Source organism: Chelonoidis abingdonii, chromosome 15 (assembly GCF_003597395.2).
Source record: "Chelonoidis abingdonii isolate Lonesome George chromosome 15, CheloAbing_2.0, whole genome shotgun sequence".
In the NCBI taxonomy this organism is placed as follows: Eukaryota; Metazoa; Chordata; order Testudines; family Testudinidae; genus Chelonoidis; species Chelonoidis abingdonii.
Genome location: NC_133783.1, coordinates 13313177 through 13330647, shown reverse-complemented (window position 1 = coordinate 13330647; position 17471 = coordinate 13313177). Strand labels below are relative to the sequence as shown.

Below are 17471 nucleotides of genomic sequence, written 5' to 3'. Positions count from 1 at the left end.
GCATGATAACAGAATAAACTATATTTTTTGATGGAAGAAGTAAAGCTGTAGAAACAAGGGGCAAACATCTTTTCTTGAATTGGTAGGTATATGGGGTAGATATTTTTTCCAGTGCTACAGCAAATTTTCCAGCTTACCAGGTCAATGCAGAGAAAGGAGCAAATGCTTCCCAATTAATATACTTTGGGATATAAGGAAAGGGTCAGTATAAAAAAAAAAAAAACAACAACTTGATTTGTAGTGCATGAAATCTCAAAATGAAGTAAATATGAATTTACGCTCTGTGGAGCAACAGTTATAAGTGGCTTTCGAAAGCAAAAATCTTGCAGTTGTTAGCAGAGCATTAATGTTTGGGCTTCTAGTGAATCCTAAATTCGGTGCTGGGATTGCTGTTGGTAGTAGTTTTTTTGTTTTTATTTAATTTATATATAATATAAAGTAAAGTAGTTCTGAGCATGAAGAGGGACTTGGGGAGCCTAGAAAGATCTGCTAACCTCCCAAGGGGCTATATTAGATCTCTGAGTCATGGAGTCCTTGCATAGTAAGTGTTTGGTTACAAGCCTTTTATGGGCCCCAACTCAGCTGGGATATAGTATCTGTATTATAGCTCCTATCTATTCTTAGGTGGCACTTCAGCAGGACTGAGCAGGCAAGGCAACAAAGAAGCAATTATTGTGTTCTCAATATTTGTAAATGTCTTTTTTTCTTTATTTTTAAAAACATTTTTCTTTTATTTCCCTCCCCATATCCCTTTTCTGTAGAGCCTTTTTGGTGACCTGTGTAAAAGAGTTACAGAATGTCTTACAATGTGACTCTAAATGGACCTGGACCATGGGGTTTCCGACTGCAAGGGGGAAAGGACTTCAACATGCCCTTGACCATATCCAGAGTAAGTGCTAATACACACAAAGCCTTCTTGCATTTGCTTAGGTTGGAAAGTAGCAGCAAAGGAGTTGCTAAATGCACACTCTAACCTGAACAAAATTAAGAGATTGGTTGGTCTGCTTAAATAGAGGCAGAAGGGACTGAAAACAAAGCATTTTAGTGGAACTAAAAAGAATAGAATGTCGTCTTTTAGCACATTTAAACTTGCTGATTCAAGGCATAGCTGATAATGCCAAGAAATGATATCTTAGATGGACTGTATAAAAAAGATGAAGCTGCGTCTTTACTCAACAAGAGCAAAACCCTCTTTTTAAATTCATGTTTCTGTCCTGCTATAAAACAATTTTTTATTTTCCATAATGTTGCTTCTTTGCTGTGGCCAAGGGGCTTATCTACTTTGTTTGTAACGAGGTTTGGTGATGGAGGGAAGGAAAAAGAAGTGATCATACTAAATCAAATGAAGTTTCCAGAAAATGAGCATGTGCTGCCTATAAATGTGTATAGTTTGGGTTTTGTCAGACTTTTGTGTTGACATTTTTTTCTCCCCAAGGCCTTTCATCTGTAGTCCATCAAGCTTTAGGACCTGTGACTTTTTTTTTTTTTTTTTTTTTTTCCCCTCACACCCCCCTTACTTGGCACAGAATAGTATAGCCACATTGGCTAATAAGACAAACATCAAAGATGATTTCAGTAACTCCTGTTTTTGAGAAGAACATGATGGTAGGTTTGGGGCTTTTGTTACCTTTTTTTGTGTTTTAAATCATCTTAGATTTAAAGAAAACTTGCTGAGGTTTGTAATGGGCTTAAAATTATACAGAGTGAAGCAGAAGCTCAATGGTGCTGAAAATATTGTCTTAAATTATACAGAGACCTTCCACTTGCTGATGAAAAGCAGTGAGTGATATAATTAATTACTCTGTGCAGTTATTGAGTATAAATCAGTCCATTGGTTGCACTTCCACCTCTTCATTTCCTCTAAGAGTAATTTTTAAAGGTAATCCAGGGGCATGCTCTACTTATTACCTGACCTATTTTACTAGTTTCCTGAAGGGAGACAGGTGTTACAAAACCTCTCAACACTGAATGCTTTTGAATTTGTAGATGGGGAAAGATTTTTCTCTCTAATCAGCAACTAAGCAGTTATTTAACTGTTCTAATTCAGCAGCTGGAAATTTTGCTCTCTATTTGATTGTTGTGAAGTCAGTCTCAAGTAGTATTTCAGACTATTTAGATATAGAAGCAGAAATGTATAGTCCAGGTGTGTTCTGATTCCTTCACAAAATTAGCTGCAGCAGGAGTTCCAGTTTTTATGGTGGACACAAGAAGTTAGTTATTTAACAAAGTGTTAAAAGAATAACAAACTGATCTGCTCAGATAAACAGGTATATGGCAAATAAAAGAACTGTTTAGAGTGCCGTGCCACATACTACCAACACTCATTTGGAAAGCTAAACTTTATCTGCTCCTCCAGCATTTGAAGCTTTTTAATACAAAATTTATTATGTTGACTTTTGGAAACAAAACTGATTATCTTTGCGCTGGTCATGAGTCAAAGACTTCAGCAAGCTTTTGAAATCCTGGGAAACTATCCATTCTAACCTTTATGCTATAAAGCTCTGTCTTATTTGCTCTCCCTTGTGTATATGCATAGTGTGTGACTCTCTGCTCAAGGCTGAGTCTGCACTGATTTCACGTTGCTAAATTTATATGCTCCTACTCTGATAAGAAGAACCCTTTCTTTATCCTCTCTGCAAAGGTGTCATTGTTCTTTACTGTTATTAAAGAAGGCTGCCCTGTTGTCAGCAATACAAAAATATTGTCACAAAAATGAAAATTTACTCTTCCAGTTTTAAGCTAATTTTAGTATACTAGATACTCCGCTTACACAAGGATAAGGATATAGACTGCTTATACTAGATTTGCTAATATCATGTAGATGTACTTGTGACATTTTAGTGCCCTTTATTGTGAGGTCCTAGTTATTATTTGTACCACCCAAGGGCTACCAATCAAGGCGCAAGGGCCCAATTTGGCTGACTGTGTGTATACACAGAAATGTAAAGATGGTTGTTGACCTAAAGAACTTAAAATCTCAGGCCATGATCACTGTGAAAGTCCCATTGACTTCAGTGGGACTGCTGAACGCATATAATTTAAGCATGAGTGTAAATCTTTGCAGGATCAAGGCCCCAAAAAGTGCTTCAGCTCCTCTGAGCACCCTCAGCTGCTAGTGATCTGAACACCTTTGAGCCCTTCATCAGGCTGACTTTTGCTTGCACTGATAATGTCAAATATGACGTGAGGCTGTTTGAAATGTTGCCCAGTGAAACATTGTTCTTGGGAATATTACTCTGGAACTGTGATTTGTATCTAATATAAAATAACAGCAGATCATGGTCTGTTTCTGTACATGAAAATGTGCACTGACTTTTTCCCCCCTCAGAGAGGTGGATGGGGGGGAATAGGAATGTTTGGAAGCTGCATTATTTTTAAATTGGAACATTGTGTCCCATAGCTTTTGGTGATAATATCTTAAACCCTGTTTTTTTATATAAATATCCCAAAACAGATTGAGACCCCCATTGTCAGCAATTAATTTGCAGTCATAATCGAGGCAAGCTGTGAACTCAGTCATATAGCACACACAAAAATGTTATCTCAGGAATAATACTGTACTTTAAAATTATGAGCCAAGTTCTGTTCTCAGGGAACACAATGCTCCATGAATCTCGAGGTGCTGTCAATGGAGATTACACATGATTATCTGATAACAGAATTTGATCCATGGTTCCATGTGGTGGGACCAGAACCTCCAACTCTTCCCAAAGCAGCATATGCGAGTAGGTAGAGCCCCAAATTGAGACCAAGGAGTCCTGAGTTGCATTCCCAGCTCTGCTGCTGGATGACCTTGGGCAAGTTACTTTACTTGTTCTTTGTGCCTTCATCTCCCTTCTGTAAAATGGGAGAAACAAAAACCTTTGTTTGAGCCCTTGGAGATTTCACTGACGAAAAATACTATATAAGAGTATTGTGATTTCCCTTCCTGAGACTGGCATTTACATTTTAAACAGTGGGCAGTGAAGGAGTGCTCCCTTCCAAAAATAAATGATCTGATGGCTGCTTTGTTTTTCGTGCTCTCTGAGGCACTATCATTTGTTCTCTTCTGGGAGGTCCAGGTGATCAAATCCTTGCCAAGTCTTCAACAGCTTGAGACACAGGAGTCCCAGTCAATCAGCTGAATGACAGGTGAAGACATATCTTTGTGTTCCCATGAAATGCAGCATTGTGCCTAATACCCTTTTCTTAATCTAAAAATAAGTGTCTGTGTGGCGTCACCATTGGGGTAAGAGGGGAAAGCAAGCACGGGAGACTTAAGGTAACCCTGCAGCTTCATACTCCTTGAACTATGGAATGGAGTATTCCTTAGCAAATAGAAGAGAAGTCTTTGTAGTTTCATGGGTTTTTTTTCCATCCCCCACCTCACAGCTCCTCACACCCTGTAGGGGTAACCTTGCCATGCAACGGGATAGGCAAATGTCTAGGATAGCTTTTTGCTCTATTCTAAATTTCAATAGATCTAAGTACCTGTCACTCCTGTTTAAATGAATGGGAGTTACTCAGCAACACTGAAAGCTGCTGCCAATGGCCTGATTGTGTGAGCATCTCTGGTCCTTTCTAAACTGATGAGGCCAGCAAAAATCCTGGTGCTGATGTAATGCATTTTCTTCTAAAGCCTATGTGTGCTCTTCATTGACTGGTGGTGAGGAGGAGGAAGATGCTATGAGATAATTGCATGGACACACCTAATACTCTCTTCTGCCCTGTGTAAGAGAGGGGGGCTGTGTAAATTAAACATTTTGCTGCTGATCTGCCATGTTACTTAATAGGCTATCATCATTCCAGTACTTGGATACCATGGTTGGTTGATTGTTGTATTAAAAATCTAAGATGTAGAATGCCCAGCAACAGTTTAGAGAGAAACAAGAGGACTCTGAATTTGCTTATATTGAAACCATAGTTTAAATTTGAGTAGAGAGATATGTGATATATATATATATATATATATATATATATATATGGTGTTGTTACATATGGTTGGTTGATCAACCATATGTAATTTTTAATTCATCTACCACTGTATTGACTGGGCACTGTTTATATAATAAATTTACTGTTACCTTCAGTGCCAACTCAGAAGCCAGAACTCTGGGGCTGGGAAAAATGGCAAAAAACGTCTATGCTTTTTGGTTTTTTAAATGAAGACATTAGAAAGTGTAACAGGATTGTGAGCATTATGGGTAAACAGTGGGAGGAAGGAAACTGAAGAAATGGAACCTCCTCACCAATTCGTATACTTATGCTGGTAATAAGAAAAACAGTCTGGGACTGCTTAAACAAATCATTTTATATGGCATTGGAAGAACATGAAAGGTTGTGGTTGAGGGGGGCGTTTATCACGTTTGCTGGGCTGTGTTTAGTGGGTGGGTTGGTGGGGTGTCTGTGTATGGTGTGTATTTGTTTGTGTTTTTGTTTTTGTGTGTTTTTTGTTTAACCACCATCTTTCCCTCCTTACTACCTCTTCCACCCTTACCACCACCACACAGAGGTATACACCATCCTTCATGAGGAGATATTAATGTGACAGCACTTCCCCTTTGAGGGACTATAATGTAATGAGAATTCCCCTGGTGCTTTTGTTTAACTTGCTGTACCTGGAGACTCCTCACCTTGCATGGGGTACTAGTGATGAATGATGGGAGCCCCCCCTAGTTTTCTTCACTACTGAAAGCAGTGAAGCCTTGGGACATCTTTTGAAGCATCATCTCTTCCCCACCATCAGAGTGATTTGTCATTTAATCATCTGGATAGCTGAGTGCTACTGCATGTGAACTGCCTTAAAAGGGCAAAATGTACCTGAGTAAATTGATAACACAGAAACTCTTAGAGGAGCACAGAACTTGCTGGAGGCATTAAGGGGAAATAATAGCATAAATGATGAATTTGCCATGGTGCCTTAGGATAAAGACAAAGTATCTTTTGGACAGCAGATATCTGACTTTCTGTTTAGTACACTGACTTCATTCTCTATCTCTGCCTGGTCTAGTGCAGAGATATAACCTTTGAAAGGGTAAGGGTGCCATGGCCTTTTTTGGTATGGAATATGTTAATCCCATTCCAGCAATTCCTGTACTGTTTCCATGACACACCAAGGCCTATCAATCTGTTCTTTTCTCCCTCTTCAAAGATGAAGCAATCAAAATATTTCCTCTACTCCTGCTTTTACTTATTCTAGCTAGACCGAAGAAACTTTGCTTAAATAGTAATAAATAATATTTACAAAGTTTAAGAGCATTAAGCTTTGTATACTAGGCTCTTCCCATCTCTCCCCACAGATCATTCTAGCTACCACTCACTGTATAGAAATCAGGGTGATGACTTTTTATTGGCAGGTGTACCAGATTTTCCTGTTTAACTTGGGCAGTAGGCAAGCAGGTTTGCAGAAGTGTTTTTAAATAGTAACTGTGCATATAACTTCATAACCTTGGGTTACACTGACTAATGATCAAATTCATTTAAAATTATGTAATCCTGTATGAAGCAGCACATCATATGTAAGTGTGCTATGTATTCATCCATATGTGAAGCTGATATTAGTATGACAAACGGATAGAGTACATTTATCATACACCTTTGACCATCTCTGACCACCTCCCTGAGTCTCTACTCATTGATCCATCTCTGTCAAGATTATTTCTAACCTTCTAAGGTGCTGTCATATTAAAAATCAAACTTTCAGAGGAAATATTCCTTGCTTCTCCCTCAAATCTGGAATCCTCTGCAATACCTAAACCTACAGCCCAGGAGAGATAATAGCTAGTGCTAGACCACAGAGAAGCGAAAGGTCTGATAGCTAGCTATCTACCAATGTTGGAAATGGGACTTTTATAGTGCTGGTAAGCAGAGATTTCTCTTTTTTCCCAATTAGACACAAACAGCCCTTGCTTTCGTTTCTGGAAGGTCCAAGCTATTGGACTTTAATGTCATGCTATTTTTCATAGCTAGAAAATCTATTCTAGGCTCTCTTCTATAGAATTTTAAATTGGTTTCTCTCTCTCCTAGCCCTCCACAGTTGAACTCTCTAGTGGAGGCATAAGGGATATCAAACAGTCCCAGTGCAATTTTTAAGAATACTCAAAGCATGACTAGTTACATAACAACAACTATATGTGTTTCTGGTTCATGTTATTGGTGGCATGTAATGTGGTGTATACAGGGTTTATCAGCACCCCTTTGAGATGACCTGCTAAACTCACAGGTGACTTAGTGAGTAACACAGCCATCCCAAGCCACTAAAAACCTTTTATGCCACATAATCATGTATTTATACTCTGTTTATGTATCATTATTGTGGACAGCTGGAAACAAAGGTACCATCTAGGATGATGTGGACAAAGTACAGCCCACAGTCTGGGTCTGGCCCATCAGGGCTTTGGATCCATCCCACAGGATTGCCACCCCAATGGTGCTATGGGTCCTGTGCCGCTGCTGGAAGCGGCCAGCACCATGTCCCTGGGGGATTGGGGACAGAGGGTTTCATGCACTGCCCTTGCCTCCAGGCACCATTCCCTGCAGCTCCCACTGGCTGGGAATGGGGGAGCTTTGGGGGGGTACTCATAGGGGAGGGCAGTATGCAGAGCCCTCTGCCCCCTCCCCCAGGGGCCATAGGGACATGGTCCCGGCCGCTTCTGGGAGCAGCACAGGGCTGGGGCCAGGGCAGGCAGGGAGACTGTCTTAGCCCTGCTGCGCACCGCTGCCACCCCGGAGCCACGCCAGGTAAGCAGCGCCAGGCTGGAGCCTGGACCTCAAACCCCTCCTATAGCCTTCACTCCTCCTGCATCCCAACCCCCTGCCCTGAACCCCATTGTACATCCTGCACCCCAACCCCCTGCCTCAGCCCTACATTCATGACCCTGCATGCAATTTCCCCCCCCAGTTGTGGCCCTCAGGCCAAAATGTTTGCCCACCCTGATCTAGGATCTCTCAGTACACAAGGACTCCTAACTAGCATCTTTTTCCACCTTAGCCTTCTCTAATATTTATTCATACAATGCTCTATGGTCCTCCTCTTAGATCGTTAGTTTCCCTACAGTCCTCCCTCCTTTGTCTTTTTAATTGTAAGTGCTTTTCAACTGCATAATGAACTTTAGTATTTGACTTACTTAACACTCCTTCTCTCCTTCCCCCCCCCCCCCTCCGCATGCTGCAATACCATGGTGTACAAAGGAAATCTTCTGGTTTTCTCCCTTGAGGAAAGCACTCTAAAAAAGGACACATGCATATTATTTGGTGTTAGACTAGGGCTTTTGGAATCCATGTTGTGCTTTGAATTTCAATCCTTCCAGCATCATTGTGCAATGTACTGGTTTTGTGTATGCTTTGCATGTGAGCAATATTGCCCTCTGCTGACTGGTCCACAGAGAGGTTATTGGACCAACTACAAAGGCTGGCTAAATGGACTTTCCTTTCAGTCAGGTTGACTGTGTGTATTTGGAGCCAAAGTACAAAGTATATATTCATTGTAATTCACTTCTGTGCCTGTTGCCATAAGCTAGCAGTATGTAAAGATGTAGCAACTGTGAATATACAATAGATATCTTGCATCCATCCTTTGTTTGGCCATAGTGTTTTTGTTTTGGTTTTTTGTTGAACACCCAATTTCTTGGGTCTGGCCATGGTTTTTAATTTCAGGCGACATATTTAGGATTGTTAAAATATAGGCCAAAGCAAATGCGCTCTTTCCATTACCTGTTACAATAGCTGAAGCCCTGGGCTAAATGGTGGCTGTATATAACAAACCCCTCCATAGCATTGCCCATGTTGGCCCAATTATACCAGTTATGTACCAGCAGTCTTCCCTTTATGTTTCAGCTGCATAATGCAGCTGAAACAATTTGTGTATTGAACAAGTGGGGCTGTTTCTTCATGGATACCTATTCTTGCCTTCTGTTGGATCATCAGTCTGTGTGTGACATCATCTGATACCACAAGAAAAACATTGAAATCACAGATCCAACATTGACTAATACTGGGCAGAAAATGGTTTTTCTGTCAAGTGAGAATTTTTCCACTTTTTACTATATTAGACAAAAAGCCAGAATTAGAAAACATTTCACAAACCAGCAAAACAAAAAATAATTCAGTTCGGGTCCCTAAAAATATTTTGTTTTGCTATTTTCAAAACATTTCATTTCAATTTGTCTTTTTTAAAATCTTGTTTAAATCTAAATTTATTAACTAATCAACAATTATGTTTACTCAAACTGAAACTTTCTGTTTCAGGTTTTGTTTTTTTTTCTTTTTCTTTGCTTTTTCAAAGAAATTCTGTCGGGAGATTAATTGAAACTGACCTTGTTTCACAAACTGTTTCAGCTTCTGATAGGCATTTTGGGGCAGAAAAATGGTTCGTTGAAAAATTTTCAACCAGCTGTAATTATGATCTCAATGTAGGAGATTGTATGCAAATAAAATAGAAAGGAATAAACGCTGGATTAAATCATTATACTCAAATGGAATTTTGTACAGGGATGTTGTACAGCTACTTACCACAAATACAAACGTATTTGCATGCATTTTCCTATATCAGGCTAGTAATGCCCCCAAGGTTCAGTGTTCAGTTGCAGCCTTTGACTCCCATTAAAAGATGTGGAAAGATGATGAAGAAATTGTGGTGGTAGAAACCTAGCCTAACATGCTGAAAATGGACTCCTGCAAGTCTTGAGGCACTGAAAAGCTTAATTTGTGACAAAATATTTGAGATGCCATCTTTTATATGAATTAAAGGAATAATGCTAACAGAAAATGAATGATGTGTACATAAGGAGAGGACAGCGTGTGAAAGGACAATTTCTCCTTATTGGATATAATTAAAAACTGCAAATTAAAAAGGTTACCATAGAATTAAGAATTAGATCTTGTACAATCTTTATAATTCTTCAGATTGAATTTAATGCAGAAAACCCTGGTAATCTTCAATAAAAAGTATTTAGTAAGAAATTAATGCCTATACACGCATGGTAATACTAGATTGTTCATGGCATACCATGAACAATCACATTACTGTATTTGTACAGATGCTCCCAACTTACGCAAGTGTTCCATTCTGGAATACCTTGCGTAACTCGAATTTTGCATACGTTGGAAACGTACCCCCCCCCCGCAACCATTTCTAGCTCACAGAACTTTTTCCGTAAGTGCAGATTTGTGTGAGTCAGGTGTACATAAATACAGACACCCTCTGGGTTAAATACACTGAATGATGTGAAGCTCAAGTCAACACAAACACAGTGATATATTCTTCAAAATGTGGCAAAACATGGCTAGCAGATGATAAAACAAAAAAAAAGTCCTCTTCATTGTCGCTGTCACAACTTAATGGTCCAAATCAAATGAGAACTTCTTGCAAAACAATAATAGCAAGGTCATATATCCTCTAAGCATGGCCCCAAACTCAGTCCACTGCTAGAGACAGGTATTCTTTGGGAACAGCATTCAAACATTATCCAGTTTTAAGGTCCTAGAAGAGATCTTCTTAGCTTTGTCGTAGATTCCGAGTCTTGTGAGGAAAAGGAAAAACCACTTCTGTGTTCTGTTGGGAGGTTTTTTCAGTAGCATAAATAATCAGCACTTCATCTGTGTTAGTTTCTATATCTGGGGGGGAAAAAAAATCCCTCCTCCCACCTCCAATTCCTTCCATACATGCAACTGTTTTAAAACAAACAAACACCATCCTTTTCTCTGGGATTGAGTACCACGGAAATAAGTACCAACCAGCATATTAACTAATAGCTCTAAATGGCATCTTGAATTGTTTAATATAAAATTATTCCTGTTTTCCAGTGATGGGGTAGTTGACAGTCATTTTTTTTTCCAGGGCAGCAATGAGATCTTGCCCTTCTTCTCCTTTTAGGAAAACCTGACAGGCCAAATGTGCTGCTGTCATAATTGTGCAAATCCATTGACAAGGATGGAGTTACCTTCTGCACCTCCCACGCACATAGCCAGGGTTGGTGGCATCTACATCAGAGGGTGCCTGTACTTGAATATTGTGAATAAATAGGTTTTGTTCTTTGTTCAAAATCATTCCAAACATATTGATTTGTAGCAATGGCAGCTGTTGGGATTAGGAAGAATCCTGCCTTTCATGATACTGGAACTGCGTCATCCTGTCTGCCTTGCTCAGAGTCCAAATGCCAGTTGCTGAGCTATTTTGGCTCCCTCGCTGTTGGTTGGTCATCCTTGCTGTTAATACTGACCTAAACCTTTTCTCTTAAAAGATCATCAGCTCAAAGCTGTAAATTATGAGCTACCTATACCTCATTGATGTACAGCCAGTGTTGGTCAAAATTACAGTGCAACATGAAGACAAAATAATTGTAAGGCACTATATAACTGGTACCTGGACCAGGACAGTACACCCCTCTAAAGCCTCTGTGGGGACTGACATTCTATATTTAAAGCATCCTGTAACATAGGAAGCTATTTTGAACTGGAGCTAATGCTCCATTTACTTCACACCTCTGGAATGCTTGCTTGGGACAGGGCATACAGAACTCCTAAAATATATCTTGTAACCCCAGATTCTTGCACATCATGCCAAATCCAGAATGCTTTGGTGTTAGGGTGCATTTGGGCTGCCTTCCCTTTATCCTGGGTGGTCAGTTGGAGCTGTCCTCCAACTGAGAATGTCAGCATTCCCTTCTAGCTTAGTCACAGCTGGTTCCAGAATGATAGAGAGCAGGTGGTACTGCAGGGGATGATTTAAAAAAAAAAAAAAAAAAAAAAGACAGCTAAACCAAGGGAGGATCTTTAATCAGAGCTGGATGAACTTGGTTGGACTAAGAAATAAGCTTAACATGCTTCTTGTTGAACTTTAGTTAGAAGTTGCAAGAGACAAATACTTTTCTGCTCCTTTGTCCAGTTGCCTTTGTTACAAAAGCCTTTCTGAGAGGTGATTGTTTAGTTAATGTTTGAGGCCACGTCTATACGACGCGCCGTATCGGCGCGTTACAATCGATTGCTCGGGGATCGATATATCGCGTCTCATCTAGACGCGATATATCGATCCCTGAGCGCGCTTACATCGATTCCGGAACTCCACCAAAACCAACGGAGTTCCGGAATCGACATGGCGAGCCGCGCACATCGATCCCACGCGGTGAAGACGGGTGAGTACATCGATTTTAGATATGCAATTTCAGCTACGCTATTCTCATAGCTGAAATTGCGTATCTAAAATCGATTTTTCGCACTTCGTGTAGACCTGGCCTGACTGTAGTGGCTCTCTCAAAGTATTAATCGGATTTGTCCAGGTCCCTTCTAGTGTAAAGAATTATTTGGGATAAAATCTCTTAACCAAACTAAATGTGCTGTTCACAGGGGAGATGGAGGTTGAATGTGATCATGTTTATCCTTTTGTGTATTTTGATGACAATGTAGGTCTGGTGTGGCTTCCATTAATTTCACTGTGTGTATTCCTTTATCTTTTGTACTAGTGGGATTTAGAAAGTGAGGACTTTATATCAGACTGAAAATAGTGGCATCAAGAAGATAGGCTTTCTTAAACATTAAAGAACAGGAGTACTGGTGGCTTATGCTCAAATAAATTTGTTAGTCTCTAAGGTGCCACCAGTACTCCTGTTCTTTTTACAGATACAAACTAACATGGTTGCTTCTCTGAAAACTAAACATTAAAGAAACCATGTGAATGGTGATCTGTTTTTGTTGATTGTTCTAAAATTAACATTTAATTTTTGCGTACCACTTACAGAATTAAAATGTATGCCTTGTCAGTATATTGTATTTATGGCCATAGTTAAAGCTGTGTGTTGGTAACTCAGGGTTAGCCTGAAGACATGTAGATGGTGGGAAGCAGGGGCAGCTCTAGGCATTTTGCCACCCCAAGCATGGCAGGCAGGCTGCCTTCGGCGGCTTGCCTGTAGAGGGTCCGCTGGTCCCCCTCGCGGCCACCGGCAGAGCACCCCCAGTGGCTTGCTGCCCCAAGCACATGGTTGGTGTGCTGATGTCTGGAGCCGCCCCTGGTGGGAAGGAAGTAGTTGAGGATGAGAAGGAGAACTGATGAATGGAATGAAGAGGGGCATTCAAAAGAGTCAGGTGCTTATTTCCTGATGTTGCCTTTGTGTCTGGTGAAAATACACAGTCTAGCAGCCTTAACTCAAATATAACAGCTTATGTTTGTTTGTGCATCTTGTTTTTCTGGGTGGGAATTTCTTATTTTTTAATTAAATGTGTATTGATTATTGACAGCCAGCTACATGGATAGATATCAACGTTACTGTGTTTATGCCCTTTTTTTAGTGGAGCTCTGGTGTCTCTTATTGGCCTCCTTTCCCACCCCAGCACACAACTTGCTCCTCCTGGCCCCATGCATAGCTTCACCCCTCTCTTTCCTACACCCCTCAGCCTTCCACCTATAGAAACCTATTTCTCCTTGCTGCCCTCTCTGCCTGCTTCTCCTAGCCCTGATGCTCACTCACATCCCTATTCCCCACCATGTGCAGACAAGGAACCCTCCCCTCCCCACCGCTGGCACTGTTCTGTTAATTTAGATGGAATCTATCAGCCCCAAGAGTTAAAGGGGTTAATATAATCCAGCCACTGTCCAGTGTTAAAGAAGGTTCAGGGTTTGGTATATAGTGACCTCACCCTGCTTAGTGCACACTACAAAATTCATGAAAAAATTAAATTTGTTGATTCTCTCTCTCTCTCTCACACTCACACACACACACACACACACACACACACACATCGAAACAATGTAAAGAGCATTGAAATTACCATTAATTATCCAATACAAAAACTTAATCAAAACCTATCAAAGTCCCTTTTTTGGAGTCAATAAATATTGATTAAATTCTCTCTCCAGCCAAACAGTCTGTCTTGTGGGTAAGAAAGGGTTTAGTTCTGTGTTGGGAACAATAGTCACTTTTTCCTGTTTAAGACAAAACAGACACAGAAGGGAGGGGGGAAAAAAGAGGATAGTAAAGATGAGGGAAATGCAGCTTATTAATATTCTCAGGATACAGGGAGGCTCGTCAGTCAAGGACTGATGCTTTGGTCTGGCAGGTCGGCTATGACAATTGTTGCTCTAGACCCCATCTCACCTCTCAGGTCAGGTTCCTCTCCTTCACTGCTCCTCACGCTGGACAGAGCTGGGTAGGCCATCTCATCTCACTGTACAGGTGCTGTGCGATACTGTTGATTTTCGGGATCAGGTGAAAAGTTTTGAGAGCGAGCACAGGAGGAAGACCAGGGGGTGGGGCATGGGGAGCCACTACACAAACAAGGACTTAAGGATCGTTGGGGGAGACTCCAACTGATATAAGTGAACATTGGACTGGGCCCTAGATGATCATGAATAAATCTAGTGTGTCAAATATATTTTCCTTTATATAGCTTGCACAAAGAAGTGTTCCATGTTATGGGAAGCACAGTAAAATGTAAAAATATCAAGCAAAAGTTAAGCATGCTTTTGAGAGCCTTTAAATTTGGTACTGTTCTTACTCTTTCTGATCTGGTTCTCGCCCCTTTTTCATAGCTGAAACGGGAAGGCATTGCGAATCAGTAGTATACTTGTTCAGTGCATGGGACTACTTTGTGATGACCTCATCAAATTATGTGGAAGAACATTCTGATAGGATTTGTTGTAATGTTCGTATAGTTTTGGGGAAGCAGTAGTTTCTGCTTGAGTATTCATAGGGCAGAGCAAAAAGTGATCGTTGTTCCCACAGTACTGAATACATATTTCCAATTTGATTGACAGACTGAGATGGTGGGATATCTTCTCTCTGCATATCAAGGGGCTGGCAGTGAATGAAACCAAAACTAGAACTGAGAGGCTGTATTTAGCCAGTGAACAGGTGCAATGCAGGGAACTGCAGTGTGAGCTTTCATCTCCTCCACTCACAATTCCCGACATTTAGTGTGTCCTAAAGGCTTACCCTGGAAAGGGGCAGGACACTCTCTTGTACAGTATTACATTTATATATAATACACACAGACACATGCAGAGACTGAGATTATAGTGAGGGAAACAAAGGCCATATCACAGTCTCATGCTATTTTATAACATTTGTGGGTGTCTTCTCTCTCCACTGACCTGAACTTTTGGTTAAAATACTTAATCTTAGTTTTTTAGTAACTTTTTTCTGTATTTGTCTACTTAATAAAACCCTTAAATGTTTGGGCAAATGAGGAATCTGAGGCAGAGAAACCATTTTAAAAATCATTTAATGAAAAAACCAACATGTCTGTCTCTTATTAAACAGTCCAATTCACTTTAATCTGAGATAACTTAGGCAAGAGGAATTTCAAGAAATAAATTACTTCTGCCAAAATAAGGCCTGATCCAGTTCTCATTGTCCTCAGCAGGAAGTTGTATTGTGGGCCCCAAAATAGGCATTTTTTAACTTAAAAAATCTACGTCCATGTTTAGGCATCCAAATTTGGAGATTTTTGACCCTAAGTCTAAAACGTGTTGCATGAGACAGTTATATTAGTGGGCTATAAACCTTCATACATTAGGATATAAACCAATCTAAAAATTAAGGGGTAGGAAGAAACTTTCTTTGTGGCCAGGCTATTCTAAATCATCTACTCTATTTGTGAGAGGCAGCGGCAGTTCTGTTTTTTACCCTTCTCTGAAGCATCTGGTTCTGGATATTATCAGAAACAGGATACCAGAGTAGATGGACCATGGATCTGACCAAGGTTGTCTTATCTTTAAATAAGCCAAGAATGATAAAGTTCCTTTCAGCACAATATTTTCCATGTAAACCACTCTGTTTTTTGTTAACTTTTTTTTTTATTTTATTTTTATGTTACTCAGGGACTGGAATAGAAAGGGCTGAATTCGTAGGAATGCATCTGGGCACTTTTAGACAAAAGGCACAATAGCAGGATATGTGTTCTCTTGTGAAATTGTTACTGTACGCTTATCTTGACACACTTGCATACTAAAATGAAATTCAATAGAAGTTAATTTTTTCATGCTTTCATTACTAATTTGTATCTTTCTGACTGCCTGTGGCTTTAAGGGCTTAGGGTGACCACTTTGAAAATGTGAAAGTTGAAATGTATTTATTTAATAAACTGCAACATTGAACCCTCCAAAGCCTCCAGATTTATTATTGTAGAGGAAAGTGAGGAAATAGGAGCTCAAATAAAAGCACATCTGTTTTGGAAAGACTGTAAATAAATGGATGATGCAGAGGGTAATATTGACTTTTGGTGTCTTTGGTATATTTTTGTTTTGGTTTCAGTTCCACATTTTTGGTTGGCACCCAAGAAATGTCTCCCCTCCCCCCAAAAATGAAATGTAAGTCATACAATAATTCATGCATTTTATCTTGTGATTTAAGTGGGTCATAGAAACTTCTCCAGCTTTGCTCTTGTATGTCTAGATGAGTCATAGATCCCCTTGATTTTAAAATATACATCCTTCTCTCTCATTTCTGGCCGCATTGCACATTACTCTTCATTGCTACTTTCTTTTCCTTCAGTACAAGAATAAGCAAAATATTTGACCTGCTCCAGTGGGAAAGTTTTAGTTAGATAACACTTCATCTATCCTGTCAGCTGATGGGCTAGTGGATAGGGTGCTTGGCTAGGAGTCTGGAGACCTGGGTGCTGATCTCAGCTCTACTACTGACATACTCTGATCTTGAGCAAGTTGTTTCATCTCTGTGTCTCTTTCCTCATCTGCTGTTTCTTTCTTGACTATATGTTCTTCAGGGCAGGTATAGTCTCTCTCCCTGCATGTTTACAATGCCTAGCACAATGGGGTCTCAATCTCAATGGGAATTTTAGACCAGTGTTTCCTAAATTTGAGACACTGCTTGTGCAGGGAAAGCCCCTGGCAGACCAGGCAGGTTTGTTTACCTGCCGCATCCACAGGTCCGGCCAATCGTGGCTTCCAGTGGCCACAGTTCGCTGCTCCAGGCCAATGGGAGCTGCTGGAAGCAGCAGCCAGTATGTCCCTCGGCCCACGCTGCTTCTAGTAGCTCCCATTGGCCTGGAGCAGCAAACCATGGCCAGTGGGAGCCACGATCGGCCAGACCCGCAGATGCAGCAGGTAGCAAACTGGCCCGGCCTGCCAGGGGCTTTCCCCGCACAAGCAGCATCCCAAGTTTGGGAAATACTGTTTTAGACACTACTATAATGCAAATAATAACTATTAATTTGACACTCTCTCTTGACAGTTTCACTTGTTTTGTGAGAATTCTTCTAGTATCTTGTGTGGCTTTGTATTCTAACTGGCTTACATCATGACTTTTCTCAATTTAATGAGACATTTTAAAGAAGTGTTCCAGGGCCCCTCTGTTTATGGAGAGCTGTGTATTAACTGGACTTAAAATAGCCTGTATGAGTATTAACCTCTATTTAGTGTTCTATAATCTCTGACTTATTGAAAATTATCCTCTCTTCCTTTTCCCCCAAGTCTTCAAATCCCTATGTTGACCCTTTTACAGCCAATTTAATTACAGACTGTGACAAAATCAAAGCAGATG

General features: G+C 40.3%; 1 protein-coding gene across 11 annotated transcripts in view; it reads left to right on the top strand.

Annotated features, from left to right (window-relative positions):
* LDB3 (LIM domain binding 3) overlaps positions 1-17471 on the top strand; it is a 232294-nt gene that overhangs the window by 32747 nt on the left and 182076 nt on the right. For 9 of the 11 annotated variants that reach the window (XM_032776740.2, XM_032776739.2, XM_075072493.1 and 6 more), the window contains exons 1-2: positions 592-649; positions 762-889. In XM_032776740.2, the coding sequence (XP_032632631.1) occupies positions 797-889 (93 nt within the window). In that variant the 5' untranslated portion in view covers positions 592-649; positions 762-796. Of the gene's footprint in view, positions 1-591; positions 650-761; positions 890-17471 lie in introns of those variants that run through there. The other 2 variants (XM_032776737.2, XM_032776735.2) reach the window with 1 other exon arrangement.